The sequence below is a fragment of the Bos indicus x Bos taurus genome, chromosome 11 (assembly GCF_003369695.1).
Source record: "Bos indicus x Bos taurus breed Angus x Brahman F1 hybrid chromosome 11, Bos_hybrid_MaternalHap_v2.0, whole genome shotgun sequence".
In the NCBI taxonomy this organism is placed as follows: domain Eukaryota; kingdom Metazoa; phylum Chordata; class Mammalia; order Artiodactyla; family Bovidae; genus Bos; species Bos indicus x Bos taurus.
Window position 1 is genome coordinate 4,705,988 of NC_040086.1, and position 20,857 is coordinate 4,726,844.

General features: G+C 43.3%; 1 protein-coding gene across 1 annotated transcript in view; it reads right to left on the reverse strand.

Annotated features, from left to right (window-relative positions):
• AFF3 (AF4/FMR2 family member 3) overlaps positions 1 to 20,857 on the reverse strand; it is a 582,836-nt gene that overhangs the window by 93,386 nt on the left and 468,593 nt on the right. The window contains exon 11 of the mRNA XM_027554698.1: positions 5,437 to 5,477. Within this exon, the coding sequence (XP_027410499.1) occupies positions 5,437 to 5,477 (41 nt within the window). The remainder of the gene's footprint in view (positions 1 to 5,436; positions 5,478 to 20,857) is intronic.

The following is a 20,857-nucleotide window of genomic DNA, read 5'->3' on the forward strand; positions in this document are numbered from 1 at the left end:
TGCGTTGGAGAGACTGGGGACCACTGTGGGACTCGAGGTGAGGCTGATACTTCCCCTCCTGCTACTTTGTCATTTTACAAGTTGGAAATCTGAAACTCTCACAAGCCTCTCCTGCTCCCTGTTCGGACCCTTTGAGAAGAGCCCAATCGTCACCAGTGCCTGGCAACTGTGACTTTCTTCTCCAGATTTCAGGGTCGGTGTGTGAAATGAGACCTGGAAAGTCACCCTGCAGTGCTGGTGGCCACGCCCAGTACACACCCCTCCGCTTGACCGAGGTCGGCCCACTTCGCGACGGGTCAGGAAGGTGAGGCCAAATGCAAAGTGCACCCCTTCCCGCCCCCGCTGCCAGAACCTGCCCTCCCCTGCCCAGTGGCACCGTGTCCAGCCTCGCTTCCAGATGTGATCACACTCAAACGGAGGTGAGCCCTTCATTCTAGATGAGTCCTCACTTAATTTCACTATATTCTCCCTAATGGAAAGGGGAGAGTCGATGGGTGAGATTTATTTGAGGAAGGGCAAGATTGAGGCGAGCAGATGCACGAGGCTAATGGGGGCTTTCTCTTTACAGAGTCAGCACCTCTGGACTCTGGACCGTGAGGCGCCCGGCGCAGGTGACAGGCTGCTTCTCCCCACGGCCCGCCGGCACCAGCCCAGGGCCCGCTGTGCACACAAGGTACTTCAATGGAGCCTCGTGGCATCAGTGAATAAATCAACGGCAGTTGTTTAGATTCCAGTATAAATGGATCTTGGACCTGAGATACTGCCAGATGGGCAGACCAGGTTACAGTCTGGTGATGCGTCTCCAAGGCTGTAAAAACGGAGCCATTTCTGGAGTCGCAGGCTGACATTTCAGAAGATTACATGCACAGTTTAACCATACGGCCATTCATGTCCTCCTAGCCCCACGGCCTTAACAACTGTTTTCATGTTGGCTTTCTTGCTTGTTCCTTTTTTTTTCTTCCCAAAGTTAAGCACAATCTTTCCCCTGCCCCTCCTCAGCTTCTCATCTTTCTAGCTGAATGTGATTTATTCATATGAAATTATGCTCCATTTTTATAAAACCCAAGTTACTGCAAATGAAGCTGGAGGTTTCACAGAAAATATTAATTCCTGATCTACGGCTATAAAGCATCCTGGCTCACTCTGCAGCGGCTCTGCTACTCCGAGATGGATGGAAGTGGTCCAAGGGGATGATTAACTTCTCAGCCCTGCCAGCTGCCTAGTACCCCTCTTGCCCTGGATTTCCAGATTGACCCCCAGCTCCTCTGCCAACGTGCAGTTGCTCAGCTTGATAAATCACATGAATCCTTTTTCTGATCACAGTTAGGTACTATTCACTAGTTAGGAAGGGAAGCTAATGGTATTCAGAGGCACTCTCCATACTGCACACACACCCTGTTTTCTCCTGATAGCATTCTTCATATTCTCCACATTACCGGTGACGCGGCACCTAAGACGTGCCTTTAGAAATGATCCACTGGCCAATTAATCCCAATTCTTCTCTGCCTCTCTCTGCCCCACCCAGCACAATGGTCTGTAGGAAGACGAGATCCTCGAGAGACACATTATAAGTGGGTAAGTAAGAAGGAGCATGTCTCTTTGCAAAGGGTGGTTTTCTTGTCATTGACTGGCTTATCTTGTTGAGAACTTTGCCACCTCTTCCTGATCTTTGCTTTTCTGTTATTTGGGGGCATTGGCAGGCCTCTGTAGCAAGCCAGCTGCCTCTCAACAGCATAAAACTGACAGATGAAAAATTCTGTAGCCATCAGGAGAAAAGAACAAAACCTACCCACCCCATCTTCACTCACCCTTCCCATCACTGCAGGTGGCACGGATGAATTGGGTCAAAGCCTGTCTGGGCTTGGAGTACTTGGGGTATTTTTGTTGAGCCATAAATTAAGCCCATCACTCAGGCAAAACCAAAGAAGGCAACAGGTTTTTCTTGGATGTTTTTTAAATTTTAGTAACGACAATATCACAGTTTGTTTTTGTTTTTTTTTAAATATATTTTTGGCCTGACAGTGTGTCATGTAGGTTCCTAGTTCCCTGACCAGGGATCAAACCTGCTCCCTGTTGCATTGGAACTTCAGAGTCCTAACCACTGGACCACCAGGGAAGCCCTGGCAATATCAGAGATTTAATTGATCAATGTTGTATATTGATTGGCTGTCCCAGTGACTCTGCAGTAAAGAATCCACCTGCAATGCAGAAACTGCAGCAGAAACAGGTTCGATCCCTGGGTTAGGAAGATTCCCTGGAGGAGGGTATGGCAATCCACTCAAGTATTCTTGCCTGGAGAATTCCATGGACAGAGGATCCTGGTGGGCTACAGTCCACAGGGTTGCAAAGAGTCGGACATGACTGAAGTGACTTAGCATGCATGCACGTGTATTGATTACAGAGAACTCACTGAACTTCAAAGCATTACGGTCTCAACTGTCAGATGTTGGGTTTCTGCTAAAATGTTCCTGGAAACCAGGAAGCTGAAACAATGAAAAGACAGACAAGACTGACCTTCAGAAAACATCCGGATGTCCTCCACACTCTGACATTCCATGTAGATGAGATTTCTACCTGACCTTAGAAAGGAAAGAGCAAAGCCTATCCTGTGAAGGGAGACTTTCTTACGGGGAAGCAGAGGACAACTGGCTTCCTTCAGTGTAGACTCACCCCCCTCCAACAACCCACAGCAGGTAAATCACATTCCATCATCAGGCTGTTCATCTTGAGGCAAAACGACTCTGGTCCTGGATCAGATGTCCTGTGTTCACCAGGTAAAGGGATGGACATGGGATCACACGGGGGCAAGCGAGCCGGACCCTCAGTGTCACGTGGTGATGGGACACAAACCAGCACGGGCTTTCTGTGCAGCCCCCCAGTCCCAGCACGCAGGGAGCAGCCGTGAGGGCCCCAAAGCGCTTCTTCTAGAGCAGAAACACGAGTGCCTAATCACCATGGAATTTTACATCAAGAGGTGACAACAGGCTGAAAAAATAAAAAGTTTAGGAAACCAGAATGGTTTGTGTGAATGGATGTAGAAATGATTACCACCAGGCCGTAGGGAGTCTGAGGTATGGGGTTAGACCTCTACTTTGGGAAGGTCACAGCCTGGGTTGTGGGGGGATTTTTACTCAATTCCATTCCCACCCTGAGGCAGTTCCTGCAACAAAAGAATTCTAGGCAGGTCATACAGTGGTTGGACCCATAGTCACATTTCTCATTTTCTAGAAAAGGCTAGTTTACTCCACAGAATACGTAACATGACAGAAAATGACATCTGTCATGTGATAAGCTAGCATTCTCTAATTTAAGAACCTGGAAAACATGAGTCCAGTTAATTCAGTAGGCGTTACAAGTCCTTATTTTGAAGAAGGGTGTTTTAACTGTATCTCCCAACAATTACAGATATTTCTCACTCACGGAAATACTCGTGTGGCCCTGAATTAACAGAAAACATAGAACAGGAGGTGAAGGCAACTCATTGCTTTGAAAGGCACCGGGTTCCTCGCACTTTGAGCAGGCAAACTGTAGATTTAGAGGGAGATGCTCAGTTACATTTGAAGATAGAGAAATTCGTAAGAAGAGCAGTGACGATGGGAACGTCTGTTTCCAGGCAATGGACTTTTTTCCTTACAGTTTCTGCACTTAGTGGTTATATAACAGCAAGGGCTAAGATTCTAACTTTCGAGTCAATTATTGGGCTTCAGGAGAAGTTTTTGAGAAGATCAGAAAATGTCAAAGGCAATAGTGCTGCTCATCATGAAAGTCCACGCCCATCTTCTACCCAGGACAGAGTCATGTGTCTTTGGGGGAGAAGCCTTAGAATATACCAGTCCTAGTTTCTGATGACTTGTCTTTGTATCCACAACCATGTCTTCAAAGGGAGTCCATATTTTTAAAAAATAGTTCTTGATTCATTCTACCAAAGGCCATAAAGAGATTTTGTGTCTCTTTAGTCGTTTTATTGAAATGTAATTGATATACCATAAAGTTCACCCATTTAAAGCATGCAATTTAGTTGTTTTTATTATATTTACTGGGTTGTGAAATCATCACCACAATCTAATTCTACATAATTTTTATCATCCCAGAAAGAAACCTTGTTACCACTGGCAATGGTATAACATTGTAAACTGTGGGCTTTCTCTTGCTTCTCAATGTGTTTTGTTGAAGGAATCACTTAAGGAGAAGAGTCAAAGGGAAAAAAGAAACACGTTGAGAAAAGGAATTAATGTGTCAGATTTTAAATGTGTTTTGATCCAGTCCCTCTCCTCCTCCTACCAACAGACTCAGAGGTGGTATGGTTACCAGCTTTTGGGAAAGTCACAGAAGCAACCCCAGAAGATGACGTGGCAGCCACTCTCAGAGCACACAGGCTTGTGTGGCTGTCATGGGGAAGGCTTTTCAACTGAAATCACAACACTACAGCTCAGCCCGCCACCACTGAGAAAATGCTTTTCATCTATGTGCATGGATAATTCGCCTAAGTGACAGATTTTTCCTTGGAGAGGCACTGAACTGAGCTGGTTTACACAGGCAATTACTGCTCATTCCACAGAAAAAAAGAACTGGGAAGGAAAGGAGTGGGGGTGATGGTAGCTAGCCAATGCCAAGGTGTCTGCTAGCCTGCTGAGTGGGACGTCTCCTCCAGGTCTTTCTTACTTTGTAAGAACATCACTTGTGGAAAGAAAGAAAACAAGCCTTCGTCTTTACCACCTGATAGTTCTTTAAAACACACACACACACACACACACACACACACACACACATACCCCTTGGCGAATGAGAAATAAAAAACCAACCCAAACCAATAAGTGGTCAAGTCTACTCTAGGAAGTAACTTATTATACAACTCCACTCAACTATCTTTCTACAGCCTTAGAGGCAAAGCAAGATGTGAAATACAGCTTGAGTATGTCTACTGATTAGGTTTCCATATGTCATTCAATAACACAAGTCAGAAAAGAGAAGCCAGAGTGAGGAGGAAAAAGTCAGGCACACAGGACTGGGAACTGGGTTCCGTGCATAAAGTATTTCAAGAGAGAATCTCATCAGAAGACAGACAGCTCTAGGGGGAGTGTCTGACGAGAACACCCCAGAATAAATGAAGTACTTATTGTTGAAAAATGAGCTCCAATCTCAACCAATCCCAAAGTTCAGAATTTACTGCACCATTCAGGACTTTCCTTCCAAGTTTCTTGTCTCCTGTTTCATCGCAAAACGAAGGATTCTCCATACTTTCTATGAAATACAACATGGCGATTTTTGCAGTAATAAACTCCACACATGCATGACAAATCGGAGCATGCAAAATGTTTAACATCCCAGTTCACAGATACTTTAGGGACAAAATCCGATTATGAATTATATGCCACAATAAATAGGGCTCAATGTTTCATAAAGCAATTTATAGTTCATAAAAATGACAAAATGTACCTGTCAGACAGAGCATGGAGGGCCGTTCTCTGGGCTGCCTGCTGGAAGAAAGGGCAGAGATGTTTGTTTAATATTCTGGCTTTTAAATTATGTGCTCAATGAATACTTAAAAAAAAACCCCTGTGTCACCCACATTTTTTGCCAGGTGGACAAATATGAAACTACTAGTAACAGAGTAGAGAACCCTTTTGTATTACTAGGAATATTAGAAAATGAACATTTCTGAAGTTAACTGAAGCCCCTACCTGGGCACACCTGCCACCAGGGGGCGAGCTTGAGGAGGTTGGACACAGCACCAGTCAGACCTATTTCATTTTTACTTCCTGAAATCATTTTTTAACACTATTTTATTCTAGTTTCCTGTAAGAAAAGGACCTGTTTTGGTTCCTTTGCAGTTACATTCCCAACGAAGGTATAATTTTACTCCCAGTTTTCAGATTTATTGATAAAGTCATCACAACTGGATATTGGAACATTGACTGGCTTTGAGATGATATTAGGTGATTATTGATATGTTTTAGACACAGTTAACATAATTTCACACGCTAGTAAAGTAATGCTCAAAATTCTCCAAGCCAGGCTTCAGCAATACGTGAACCGTGAACTTCCAGATGTTCAAGCTGGTTTTAGAAAAGGCAGAGGAATCAAATTGCCAACATCCGCTGGATCATCAAAAAAACAAGAAAGTTCCAGAAAAACATCTATTTCTGCTTTATTGACTATGCCAAAGCCTTTGACTGTGTGGATCACATTAAACTGTGGAAAATTCTGAAAGAGATAGGAATACCAGACCACCTGATCTGCCTCTTGAGAAACCTATATGCAGGTCAGGAAGTAACAGAACTGGACATGGAACAACAAACTGGTTCCAAATAGGAAAAGGAGTACATCAAGGCTGTATATTGTCACCCTGCTTATTTAACTTCTATGCAGAGTACATCACGAGAAATGCTGGACTGGAAGAAGCACAAGCTGGAATCAAGATTGCTGGGAGAAATATCAATAACCTCAGATATGCAGATGACACCACCCTTATGGCAGAAAGTGAAGAGGAACTAAAGAGCCTCTTGATGAAGGTGAAAGAGGAGAGTGAAAAAGTTGGCTTAAAGCTCAACATTCAGAAAACTAAGATCATGGCATCTGGTCCCATCACTTCATGGCAGATAGATGAGGAAACAGTGGAAACAGTGTCAGACTTTATTTTGGGGGGCTCCAAAATGCAGATGGTGACTGCAGCCATGAAATTAAAAGACGCTTACTCCTTGGAAAGAAAGTTATGACCAACATAGATAGCATATTGAAAAGCAGAGACGTTACTTTGCCAACAAAGGTCCGTCTAGTCAAGGCTATGGTTTTTCCAGTGGTCATGTATGGATGTGAGAGTTGGACTGTGAAGAAAGCTGAGCACAGAATAATTGATGCTTTTGAACTGTGGTGCTGGAGAAGACTCTTGAGAGTCCCTTGGACTGCAAGGAGATCCAACCAGTCCATTCTAAAGGAGATCGGTCCTGGGTGTTCTTTGGAAGGACTGATGCTAAAGCTGAAACTCCAGTACTTTGGCCACCTCATGTGAAGAGTTGACTCACTGGAAAAGACTCTGATGCTGGGAGGGATTGGGGGCAGGAGGAGAAGGGGATGACAGAGGATGAGATGGCTGGATGGCATCACCGACTCGATGAACGTGAGTTTGAGTGAACTCCGGGAGTTGGTGATGGATAGGGAGGCCTGGCGTGCTGCATTCATGGGGTCGCAAAGAGTCAGACATGACTGAACGACTGAACTGAACTGAACATAATTTCTAAAGAGTCTTTTGGAGATTCACATTGAAATATCTATGAATGCAATTACATGATGTTGGTATTTAAAATAATATAACCAGATGGGAGAGAGAGGGGGTGGGCATATAAATGAAACGAGACAGCCTTGGGTGGATGACTCTTGAAGCTAGGTGATGAGCACATTGGGGGAATATTACAGTATTCTGGGAAATTTTGTATGTGTTTTAAAATTTCCATAATAAAAAAAGAAAAAAGAAAATAAGGAGGCCTCCACCTCTCCTTCAGGTTCTCCCAGTTTCTCACTCACTTTCCCTTTCCTGTTCTTTTTTTTTTTGCTCACTTGGCTTCCCCCGAATCTATGGAAGGCAGAGAGCACACTCTCTTCTCTGATGAGAAGTCACACGGGGAGGGGATCAAAGTATGGCCTCAAAGACCAAGGCCTCCTCAGGGTCCACACAGGAGACAAGGAGTGTACATGGTCCGTCTTCACTTTTGACCCAACAGGTGTCAAGGTTTACTGTTTATCAGAGACAATAAGGTCTCCCATGCTCTTCTTCTTCACAGGAGGCAGACAAAATAGAATCTTCAGATTAGAAGAAAGGACACATCAGTACCATTATCCCTATTACAGAGACAAAAGATACCCTTGGTGATAGTAGCGTGTCCTTGGATCAGGCAGTCAGACCAACACTTACTGAATTCCTGCTACACAGAGGATGACTGCCCTGGGCGCTAAGGGATGCAAAGGCAAAAGCAGAAGTGGTCACTGTCCTGGACAAGCTGAGTCTCCAGAGAGTTAGAACGGAGGTCCAGGGATGACTTGCAGACACTGATGAGATAACATGCAAATAAAATGGTGAAGCAGGAGCCAGTCCAATATTGTAAAGCAATTATTCTCCAATTAAAAATAATTTTTTAAAAAAGGACAGAGCTAAGAAGGACAGACTAGGGACAGACAGCTAAGAAGGACAGAGCTAAGAAGGGGTGGACATGAGTGATGACTAATGGCTGGTGGATCTTTAGTCACTCAGTCGTGTCTGACTCTTTGTGACCCACCGACTGTAGCCCACCAGGACTCTCTGGTAAGAACACTGGAGTGGATTCCTATTTCCTTCTCCAGGGGATCTTCCTGACCCAGGGATTGAACCTGGGTCTCCTGTACTGCAAGCAGATTCTTTACCGTCTGAGCCACCAGGGTTCTACAGATCCTCAAACAGTGTGTGGAGTGGATAACAGGTGCTCTGGGAATATCTGCAGAGTGAACGCCAACAAAGACATCACTTAGGGGGTCCTTCCCACAGAACTGTGGTCCGGGGGGCGGGGGCCCTGCTGGTCTTGGGCTAGATGGCAGAGAAAGGGCCTGTCTGAGCCCCCAGCAGTGCTTCTCACCTGGGCTCCCCTCGCCCCAGTGCCAAGAGCGTCTGGGTTTGAGTTGGGCGTGTTCCTGTGTGTCACACTCACGAGGGGCTCACTACTGGCGTTTAGTGCCTGCCCCGAGGGTGCTAACGACTTTTAAAAGTCAGGAGCATCCCTGGTAGAATCAGAAACTCTCCCCTTAAAATGACAAGGACGTCTCTGTGGAGACACTGCGGCAAAGTAGAAACGAAAGGCAGATTTGAAAGGAAGAAGCCAGGGAGCATGAGCTCTGGGCTCAGCACCAGGGACAGAAAATGATACGAGAAACTTAGATAAGTCTGCAAGTGACACAGCCACAGTGAGTTAGAAAAAAACATAACATCTGTTGAACTGGGAGTGGAGAGTCTTATGCCCTGGGACAGGTTCTGCCTTTTATTTATATTATGGACCTGTATTCTGGTCCTCAACCCAGACCTTGGTTTTCAAACGACCTTTCCCTCCCTGAATGGATGCTGAGGGAGCCAGTCGAGGTCCAGGTCCTGGGGACAATCCGAGGGGCAGCTGCCCCTTCCTCCCTTCCTGGATTCCAGGCAGTGAAAGCCCGAGTGTCCTGGCATTCTAGGGTCATGTCACCCATTCAAGACAGGAAACAAGAATGTGCGCTGTGCTTTCTCTTCATGGGGACATGTGAGGGAGCGGAATGAGGCAGGGGGAGGAGGTGAGAGGCTGGTGCAAGGTCTGGAGTCCAGGCTCCCCCAGGACACCGCAGAGGAGGCACACCCTTCTCTCTCCTCTCTCTCCTTCCTCTGTGAGGGCCGCCCCAGAAGCACATTCACAGAACACTCAGCTGGTGCCGGGCAGCCACGGTTGTTCCCTGGTTCCCTCCTAAGGGGGTCTCTCCTCACTCGGCAAGATGGCCTTCAAGTTGGAAGGTATCCCTGAAAAGAACTTCAGTCACTCCTGACTCTGTTGGGCTAAGTATACAAAAAAGCATCTGGAACTCCCCAGAGGAAAGATGGCATATGTTATTAGCACAGTCTCTCCGCATCGCCTCAGTAGGAGGTGTGGGAGATGGACTCGTCCTGGAATAACAAAAATCACAGGAGATGCGACTAAAAGTTCAACAGAAATCTCTCGCGTGGCATCTGAATCTTCCCCCAGCCCTGGATGTCAATTTTTAAAAAAGTCTATTGATTCCTTCCTCTCCTGCCTGCAAATACTTCCCACTGGCTTTTGTGATAAGGAAAACACAGCGCTTGTTGATGTGTGGTCTATGGAAGATGACTTAAGAAGCAAAAGCAAAGCAAAACAAACCCCCAACAGAACTCAGATGCCTGTCACTAGAATACCTACGAATGGGTGCTTCCCAGGTGGTAGCACCTGCTGAGAATAAGTCCATAGGACTGATGTGGGCGAGGCCTCTAATGCAAGCTGAGCTGAAGCTGGGAGCAAGGGCTGCAGATAGACATGACCCTGGGACCAACAGGTCCTTCCAGGCTTAGACATCCTGCACCTCACCAGTCACTCTGCAGTCTGTCCACACAACTGCATGCTCCACTATTTTTAATGCCTGCTTTTAATTTGTAGTTATTCCCCATCATTAAAAACTTAACAGAAGATGGCTCATCATCCATCAAGAAAGGAGATGAGAATATCTTAAATGTTTTAAATAACTCCTTGAGAAAAAAAACCTTATGGCATTAAAACTCTATGTTATATGCCAGAGCAAAGACCACCAACTTTTTTTTTTTTTTTTGCCTTAAACTTTGGCAGTTGCATACTATTTTATTTTACTGTTGGAAAATAATAAAATAAATAAACATTGGAATTAAACAGCAGAGAAAAATTACTTAGGTGACTCATGATTGAAGCCTGAAAAACTACTCATAGTAAACTAGATGAATTGCCCACTTTCCTTTTCTTAAGACTTGTACATTACACAACCGTATTTCTCTCTTCCTAAATCATCATCTTCTCTTGTAACTTTCTTTTTATTCAGCTCTCAGCAGAATAGATTGAGAGGGTTAAGAGCATGCATCATTGACTTTCCTGAGTTCATTACTCATTCATGAATGACTCTGAAGGGTAAGTCTATGAGTCAAAACAAGTTTTCTGCCAGAAATAATCATTTTCTAGGTTCTCTTCAAGCAATGACATCTTTTCTGTCTTTATTATAGGAAGCTGCTGCTTGGGAGCCTAATCAGTAGACTTGCAGGTTTCAGTGTACACTAGATGAGTTACCAGTCACAATCTGTTATCGATGGGAAGTTAAAGAGGAAATTAAGTGCTCTTACTGTAACTGGGTACAGTGGTGAACAAGTTCATGGATACTGGAGTGGGGAGAAAACAAAGGGAAAAGACTGGAATTCAGAGAGGCCTCAGCAAGATCCAGTTTCTTTCTTATTGACAGAAACAGAACATGTGGGCAGAACCATAAAGCAATCTGATGTACCTGTTATGTGCAGGTACTGGGCTCGGCGTGGGTGACGGTCACAACAGACAAGGCTTTCGCAACACTGTACTTGGAACCTCCAGGTGAGCCAGATGCAAACAGTTAAACACGCAGAAGCATTCTAGATGACGAGGGCTATGGACAAAGGGGATGGGAGCTGTGAACCAGAATGTGAAGGGTCCTTGTTTGGGATGAATGTACAAGAAAGGCTCTCTAAGGAGGGGTAACATTGTTGAATAAGAAAAGCATGAATGCAGAAGGAGGAAGGGACAACTGTTCAGTAGCAGAGGCCCGAGGCAGGCCTGGATCCCTGCTTAGTTGAGGAGCTACAGCAAGGTTGCTGTCAGGCACGTTAGTGAGCGGTGGAGACAGTGGCAGGTTGTGGAGGTCAGGTTAAGGATTTTGGACATTATCCACAGCACTATGAAGTCACTGAAAGGTTGACATGAGGGGAAGCTGAGAGAAGGATGTGTGGGACCTGACTGTATGTTCTTTGCAACTTTCGGTGAATCTGTAATTTAAAGAAAAAGAGTAGGGAGAAAGGCAATATGTCTTACACTTTTCAAATACCCCTCTGCCTTCTGTGTGGCAAATGGATTGGGACAGGAAGGGACAAAGTTGAAGGTCACTTGCAGTGATCCAGGTAAGGGAAGTGCATGGGAGCAGTGGAGATGGAGAGAGTTCATGGTACATTTTGGAGGTAGGCTTGAAGAAGTAGTGACTGACTGAATGTTGGGGGTGGGGGCCGTCAGCAATGAGTCCCAGGTTCCTGGCATGAGCATGTGGTATGGATGGAGAACCACTGACGTGGACAGGCAAGATGGGGCGGAAGCAGGACAAAGGCAGAGTTTAGGTCTGGGTATGTAAAAAACTCTAATTTGAAAAGATGCATGCACCCCAGTGTTCACGGCAGCACTGTTCACAATAGTCAAGACATGGAAACAGCCTAAATGTTCATTACCAGATGGATGGATAAAGAAGAAATGGTACGCGTATATGATAGAATATTATTCAGCCACCAAAAAGAATGGAACTTTGCCGTTGGCAGTAACATGGATGAGCTTGGAAGGCATTATGCTTAGTGAAGTTATGTCAGATAGAGAGAGACAAATATTGTATGATGTCACTTACACACGGACTCTAAAACATTCAAGAAACTAGTGAATATAACAGAAAGGAAACACACCCAGATATAGAGCACAAAGTAGTGGTTACCAGGGGGAGGGAGGCGGGGGAGGTTAAAGGACTGGGTGTAAGATAGGCTCAAGGAGGTATTGCACAACATGGGGAATACAGCCGATATTTGTCAGTAACTGCAAATGGAAAGTAACTTTTAAAACTGCATTTAAAAAAATGCTAAGATCTCCCCACTGCCCCTCCAAAAGTTTGGGTGTGCAAGGTTCCAGTTGCTTACGGGATGTCAAGAGGAGATGCCGAGTAGACAATTGGATTTGTGAGACAAAACTGTTAAATGCCAGTTAAGAACACAACATCAATATGTTTTCGGCAAGTGACAATCACAAGGAGAGAGATGGTTTGGTTTTCTGGATCTGCATTTTGGTATTGGTCTAAGAGAAGCAGATCTAGACTCCAGCTGGGGAGCACACACTTCTGTCTCTGCACTTCAAGTGGGCATGACCTCCATCTGCTACCCAGCATCAGGTTTACGACCAGGACAGTCAAGGAGGTACCACTGCAGCAGTAATTACAATCGCATCCCATCATTGTGTTAGGCTTGCCTCCACATTTAATTACTTGAATAAACACGATCACAGCTAATCTTAGTTCATTTGTGTTTGGCTCTAATTGAAGCAGGCTATGAAATTTACACGGACACTCACATCTTTCTAGGAATTCTGGCTGGTAAGGCCTTAGTATTTTCTTGCCATTCTTCTTCAAGTTGAAACTTGCATTTATTAACTTATTTCCCTGTTTAATTTCCTTCTACCTCTATTAGCACATTTTATGTTTCATTAACTTAATTTTTATGCTGTTGGTTTTCATTTTGGTCCTAGCTGATGAGTGTCTTTAACTTTATGTTGCGAGTTTCCATTTGGTGTTTTCCAATCCATTTAGCAATACTTGCAAGACAAAGGAAAGATCTATTTCTTTTCTTTTCAAGTAATAATGAGTACTTTGCATTTTTAGATTTCTAGAAATGCTGTCTAGGAAGCATTTTGCTCAGTGGACTTTGACCTTATCCTGTACCCTACAGGGGTCAGGCAGAGTCAGGCATGACACTATGATTTATCATCCAAATAAGAACAGTTTTGAGAGTGAAATGGGATGCTAACCAGATGAGTGTCATGGACAAGAGGAGAAAATCCTGCTTTCTTGGGGCACAACATATGGTCACTTGAATAAAGATGACTCTACATATATAAACATGATCAGAATGAGCAGCACAGAATTTCAGGAACTGAGGAACTTGCCAAAAAAAAAGCAAACAGCTGAATGTGGTCATTTGTGGACAAACCACCCCGACTCTTGGTGTCTCTTTAAATCAGGTCGGTGCTTCTCCTGTTCTTCCTCCAGCTTGTCTTCTGTTTGGAGTCTGCCTACAACCTGAGGTCCTTTTTATGAAGACTGCCTTGACCACTCAGGCTCCTGTTGACCCTCCAACTCTCAGAGCTCCAGGTCAGAACATGGCTTAGAGCTGGGGTCTATTCTTTTCTGGGGAACTTGCCATCTGTTTCACGGGAATTTAGTCTTGGCTAAAACTCAAGTCCCCTGAAGATCACTAAAGGCAGAGATCTCAGCTCATCCTCACTCTGCTGGAAAGAGCCTGCCGTGGATGGACAGCACCTGCAGTGGGACTCGAGGTAGCATGTGAGTAGTAACTTCTAGTGATAACAAACGCTATTATGCGCCACGGCTCTGATTTCAGAGCTTTGCTGAAATGCACTTTTTCCTCTTAGCTGCATATTCTTTCTCTATTTTACTATCTTGAAAAGCTAGGATACACTTTTCTTTAGAGAAATTTTGACTGGTTGTTTTAACTGCATGGCTTTGATTCGCATGTCTACCAGGGATTACTTTGCCAACAAAGGTCCATCTAGTCAAGGCTATGGTTTTTCCGGTGGTCATGTATGGATGTGAGAGTTGGACTGTGAAGAAAGCTGAGCACTGAAGAATTGATGTTTTTAAACTGTGGTGTTGGAGAAGACTCTTGAGAGTCCCTTGGACTGCAAGGAGATCCAACCAGTCCATTCTAAAGAAGATCAGTCCTGGGTGTTCTTTGGAAGGACTGATGCTAAAGCTGAAACTCCAGTACTTTGGCCACCTCATGCGAAGAGTTGACTCATTGGAAAAGACTCTGATGCTGGGAGGGATTGGTGGCAGGAGGAGAAGGGGACGACAGAGGATGAGATGGCTGGATGGCATCACCAACTCGATGGACATGAGTTTGAGTGAACTCCGGGAGTTGATGATGGACAGGGGGGCCTGGCGTGCTGCGATTCATGGGGTTGCAAAGAGTTGGACACAACTGAGCGACTGAACTGAACTGAACTGAACCAGGGACTTGATAAAGATAGCAACTGACACTTATTAGTACTTGTTATATCCTATGGAAAGTGCTGATTAGAGTTGATGATACCAGATGGTCTGCTGGATAACATTATCTTAAAATTTGGATTCTGTTACCAAGGTACTGATCTGGGGGCCTACTTAAGGTTGGTGGCCATCCTAACTTGGCAATTCAAACCTTCTGAGAGGGATTAAGAGGCACTCTTGTCTCCAGTGAGCATTTCCAGGACATTTTACTCTAGAGACAACTCTATGAACAATGGTGACATTTGCCATGCTGCCCCTTCTGCATCCAGGAGGGGTTTGCCATCACAAGAGAAGAGTTGGGGGCAGCTGCTAAGGGTTAGGAGAAAGAAGGGAAGGTGTGGGGATCGTGTGAGCACACGCCCCAGGGGCTGTCCTCCAACCACAGTGACGGATGTCAGATTCCTCCCAGGAGGTGAGGGCCCCGGGGAGGGCCTGGATGATACAGGCACCTAGAGTGATGGGCCAAACAGACCATGAGGGCAATGCCGTGGGTCAGAGAGTCCTGGTGGATTCCTGGGGGAGGTCTATATGGTAAAGCGGGTGGTAAATGGTGCTAAGAGGTCAATCTGCGGTGGGTGGGTAATGGCAGGAAGACCCACAGCCATGCATTAGGCTATTAGTGTGGCAGGGGTTGGGGAGGGTGGGTGAGGGGCGGGCAGAAGCAAGCTGGGTGACACTCAGCTCTTTGCCAGGTCTTGGGGAGCAACTTGTGCTTCAAGAGCTGTGGCATCACTGTCCTAGAGCAAGTAGCCTCTTCTACCTGGGCATCTAGGAATTCGCTGTATAAAGGACCAGACTGAGGGAGGCTAGATACCAGCTCCTTAAGGACAGGAAGTGGGTACCAGTTACATGACTGAACAACTCTTGGTATAGTACAAGGTCTACCAACAGCACAGGGCACATAGATACTTGACAAATATAATGTCCCTAGGTGACCAAGACATGATGGTGTTTCTGCCAAAGCCCTGACGGAGGATGGATTAACTTTCTCTCATTCATTCATTCACTCCATTTGACTTCATTACTAAAAAGATTTGTGTCAGAGGATGAGAACTCAAAATCAGCAACAGATTTAAAAGTCTCTCACAGATTTTAAAGTTTATTCAAGCTTTTGTTGGTATAATTACAAACCAAAGAGGGTTTTTTTTTTTTTTTCCCCTTAATTTTAAAAGAATGAGAAAGTCAGTCTTTTGTGTTTAAACAGGCATTACCCTTCAATTGCCAGTTACTCTTTTAGGTAAGTTGTTGTTGTTGTTTAGTCTGTTAAGTCATGTCCAACTCTTCTGTGACCCCATGGACTGCAGCTGGCCAGGTAAGAAGATGTGAAAAATCTTTGCTGAACTATTATTTTGTTAAAAATCAAAATGGCATGCTCTATGTACCTACTTTCTTACAAGAAATTCATTTTGGGGTTTCCCTGCTGGCTCTAGTTAAGAATCTGCCTGCCAATGCAGGAGACATGGGTTCCATCCCTGGGCCTGGGAAGATCCCACATGTATGTGCGTGTGTGTACACGCTCAGTCACTCAGTCATGTCCAATTCTTTGTGGCCCAATGGACTGCAGCCTGCCAGGCTCTTCTGTCCATGAGATTTCTGTGGCAAGAATACTGGAATGGGTTGCCATTTCCTTCTCCAGGAATCTCTTCCACCCAGGGACAGAACCCAAGTTGCTTACGTCTCCTGCAGGGGCAGGTGGGTTCTTTACCTCTAGCACCACTGGGGAAGGTCCCACAGGCCATGGAGCCACTAGGACCGAGCACCACAAGTACTGAGCCTGCATTCTGGAGCCTGGGAACCGCAACCAGTGAGCCCGTGTGCGGCAACCCTGAGGCCTGCATGCCCAGAGCCCATGTTGTGCAACAAGGGAAACCACTGCAACCAGAAGCCTGCACACTGCAAATACAGAGCGGCCCCCACTCGCCACAGCCAGAAAAAGCCCGCATGCAGCAACAAAGACCCAGCACGGCCAAGTAATAAATTAATTAAATTAAAAAAAATCTTGCAAATTGACCTTGGAATGAATTAAAATGCTGTAAGAAAATGTATCAATGAGCAACATAAAGAAAGTCTGTTCCTCCCCCTTCTTCTTAAAAAAAAAAAAAAAAAGAAATTCATTTTTTTTTCCTTGCGGCATTTTTCAGTAAAAGCTTCTATCAAGGTACTAAATAAGAGACCGTTTTACTCTATGGGACTCCCCATCTCTGGACAGGTGGTAAACCACCAGTCTTTCTTGTCCTTCTCTCTCTGTTGCCCTCTCTCTGCCTCTCTCCCCTAAGTCGCCAGCTCACTATTCTCACCTCTTCCTCTGACTTTTAGATCTATTCTTCTAGCATTAGCTACTTGCCTTTACTTAGATAAATCAATTTTCTGGCTTCTTCCTGTACTCCTCTCCTTTTATTATATAAATAAGCCTAAAAAATTCCAGCAATGTAGATGCAAACTTGGAGACTGGGGGAGAGGGGTCAGCTCGGAAAGCACAGGAGTCCTGCACATTTACCTCAGGCCTCACTCTACACCTCGCTTCCATTGGACTATTACTCTTTATAACAAAGAGATCAAGCCCTGAGCCTTTGGAGTGGGAGCACTGACTCCAAGACCCTAGACTACCAGAGAACTAACCCTAGGAAATGTCAGATAGTGAGAACTCACACAAAGGAAACCACTCGAATACAAAACCCGGCATCACCCACCCACCAGTATCACCCCGTGAAGGACGCTTCATATGAATGACAAACAAAACAAAAATACAAACCCAATCATCAGCAGACGCTGAATGAGACACCACCTCACTCAGCCTTGCCCATCAGAGGAAAAACAAACCAACAGGAAAAAACTCAGCACAAACCTCCCCGTGTACAAAGCTTACACAAAACACTGGACCAAACTTAGGAGGGCAGAAACCAAAAGGAAGAAAGAATTCAACCTTGGAGCCTGGGAAAAGGAGGCCTCAAACACAATACGTTTAAAAAAAATAATGAAAAGGCAGAGAAACACTGCACAAATGAAGGAACAAACTAGAAACACAGAAGTCCAAATAAATGAAGAGGAAATAGGCAAACTACCTGAAAAAGAATTCAGAATAATGATAGTAAAGATGATCCAAAACCTTGAAAACAGAATGGAGAAAATGCAAGAATCAATTAACAAAAACCTAGAGGAATTAAAGAATAAACAGAGACAAACAACACAATGACTGAAATTTAAAATACTCTAGGAGAAATCAATAGCAGAACATCTGAGGCAGAAGAACGAACCAGTGAGCTGGAAGATAGAATGGTGGAAATAACTTCTGAAGAGCAGAATAAAGTAAAAAGAATGAAAAGAACTGAGGATAGTCCCAGAGACTTCTGGGACAATATCAAATGCACCAACATTCGAATTATAGGGGTCTCAGAAGAAGAAGAGAAAAAGAAAGGGTATGAGAAAAATTTTGAAGAGATTATAGTTGAAAATTTCCCCAACATGGAAAAGGAAATAGTCAAGTGCAAGAGGCACAAAGAGTCCCATACAGGATAAACCCAAGGAGAAACATGCCAAGTCACATACTAATCAAACTAATAAAGACTAAACACAAAGAAAGAATATTAAAAGCAGCAAGGGAAAAGCAACAAGTAACCTACAAGGGAAACCCCAAACGTTTAACAGCTGATCTTTCAGCAGAAACTCAGCAGGCCAGAAGGGAATGGCAGGATATATTTAAAGTACTGAAAGGTAAAAATCTACAACCAAGATCACTATACTTGGCAAGGATCTCATTCAAAATTGATGGAGAAATAAAAAGCTTTTCAGATAAGCAAAAGTTAAGAGAATTCAGTACCATCAAACCAGCTTTATAACAAATGTTAAAGGGACTTGTATAGTCAAGAAATACAAGAGAAGAAAAAGATCTACAAAATCAACCCCAAACAATTAAGAAAATGGCAATAGGAACATATATATCAATAATTACTTTAAATGTAAATAGATTAAATGCTTCATCCAAAAGATACAGATTGGCTGAATGAATACAAAAACAAGACCCACATATATATGCTGTCTACAAGAAGCCCACTTCAGACCTAAAGACACATATAGGCTGAAAGTGAGAGGATGGAAAAATATATTCCATGCAAATGGGAAGCAAAAGAAAGCTGGAGTAGCAATCCTCATATCAGACAAAATAGACCTTAAAATAAAGAATATTACAAGATATAAGGAAGGACACTACATAATGATCAAGGGATCAATCCAAGAGGAAGACAGAGCAATTGTAAATATCTATGCTCCCAACATAGGAGCACCTCAATACATAAGACAAACACTAACAGACATAAAAGAAGAAATTGACAGTAACACAATAACTGTAGGAGACTTTAACACCCCACTCACACCAATGGACAGATCATTAAAACAAAATTAATAAGGAAACACAAGTCTTAAATTAGATGAGATGGATTTCATTGATATCTTCAGGACAGTCCATTCAAATGCAGAAGAATACACTTTCTTCTCAAGTGCACATGGAACATTCTCCAGGATAGACCACATCTTGGGTCACAAATCAAACCTCAGTAAATTTAAGAAAACTGAAATTGTATCAAGCATCTTCTTTGACCACAGGCTATAAGACTAGATATCAATTACAAGAAAAAAACCGTAAGAAACACAAACACATGGAGATTAAACAATATATTTCTAAATAACTAACAGGTTGTTGAAGAAATCAAAAGGGAAATAAAAAAATTTCTAGAAACAAATGACAATGAAAACACAACAACTCAAAACCCATGGAATGCAGCAAAAGCAGTTCTAAGAGGGAAGTTTATAGCAATACAATCCTACCTCAAGAAACAAGAAAAACATAGAGTAGATAACCTAACTTTGCGCCTAAAACAACTGGAAAAAGAACAAAAACCTCCCAAAATTAGCAGAAGGAAAGAACTCATAAAGACCCGAGCAGAAATAAATGAAAAAGAAATCAGAGAAACAACAGTAAAGATTAGTAAAACTAAGAGCCAGTTCTTTGAGAAGATAAACAAAATTCATAAACCTTTAGCCAGACTCATCAAGAAAAAAAGAGAGAAGAATCAAATCAACAAAATTAGAAATGAAAAAGGAGAGGTTACAACAGACAATGCAGAAATACAAAGGATTATAAGAGACTATTATGAACAACTATATGACAATAAAATGGATAACATGGAAGAAATGGACAGATTCCTAAAAAAGTTCAATCTTCCAAGACTGAACCAGGAAGAAATAGAAATTATGAACAACCCAATTATAAGCACTGAAATTGAAGCTGTGATAAAAAATTTTCCAAAAAAACAAAAGCCCAGGACCAGATGGCTTCACAGGAGAATTCTATCAAACATTTAGAGAAGAGCGAATGCCTATCCTTCTAAAACTTTCAAGAAATCGCAGAGGAAGGAACACTTCCAAACTCATTTTACGAATTCACCACCACCCTGATACCAAAACCAAAGACCACACCAAAAAAAGAAAACTACAGGCCAATATCACTGATGAACATAGATGCAAAAATCTTCAACAAAATTTTAGCAAACAGAATTCAGCAACACATTAAAAAGCTTATATAACATGATCGAGTTGGGTTTATTCCAGGGATGCAAGGATTCTTCAATACATGCAAATCAATGTGATATATATTAACAAATTGAAAAATGAAAACCATATGATAATCTCAACAGATGCAGAAAAAGCCTTTGACAAAATCCAGCACCCATTTATGATTAAAACTCTTCAAAAAATGGGCATAGAAGGAACCTACCTCAACAAAGTCAAGGCCATGTATGATAAGCCGACAGCAAACATTATTCTCAATGGTGAAAAACTGAAAGCATTCCCCCTAAGATCAGGAACAAGACAAAGGTGTTCACTTTCACCACGATTATTCAACATAGTTCTGGAAGTCCTAGCTACAGCAATCAGAGAAGAAAAAGAAATAAAAGGAATCCAGATCAGAAAAGAAGTAAAGCTCTCACTGTTTGCAGATGGTATGATAATGTACATAGAAAACCCTAAAGACAGTATCAGAAAATTACTAGAGCTAATCAGTGAATTTAGCAAAGTTGCAGGACACAAAATCAATACACTGAAATCTCTTGCATTTCTATATACTAACAGTGAAAAATCAGAAACAGAAATTAAGGAATCAATCCCATTCACCATTGCAACAAAAAGAATTAAATATCTAGGAATAAACTTACCTAAGGAGACAAAAGAACGGTACACAGAAAATTGTAAGACACTAATGAAAGAAATCAAAGGTGACATAAAC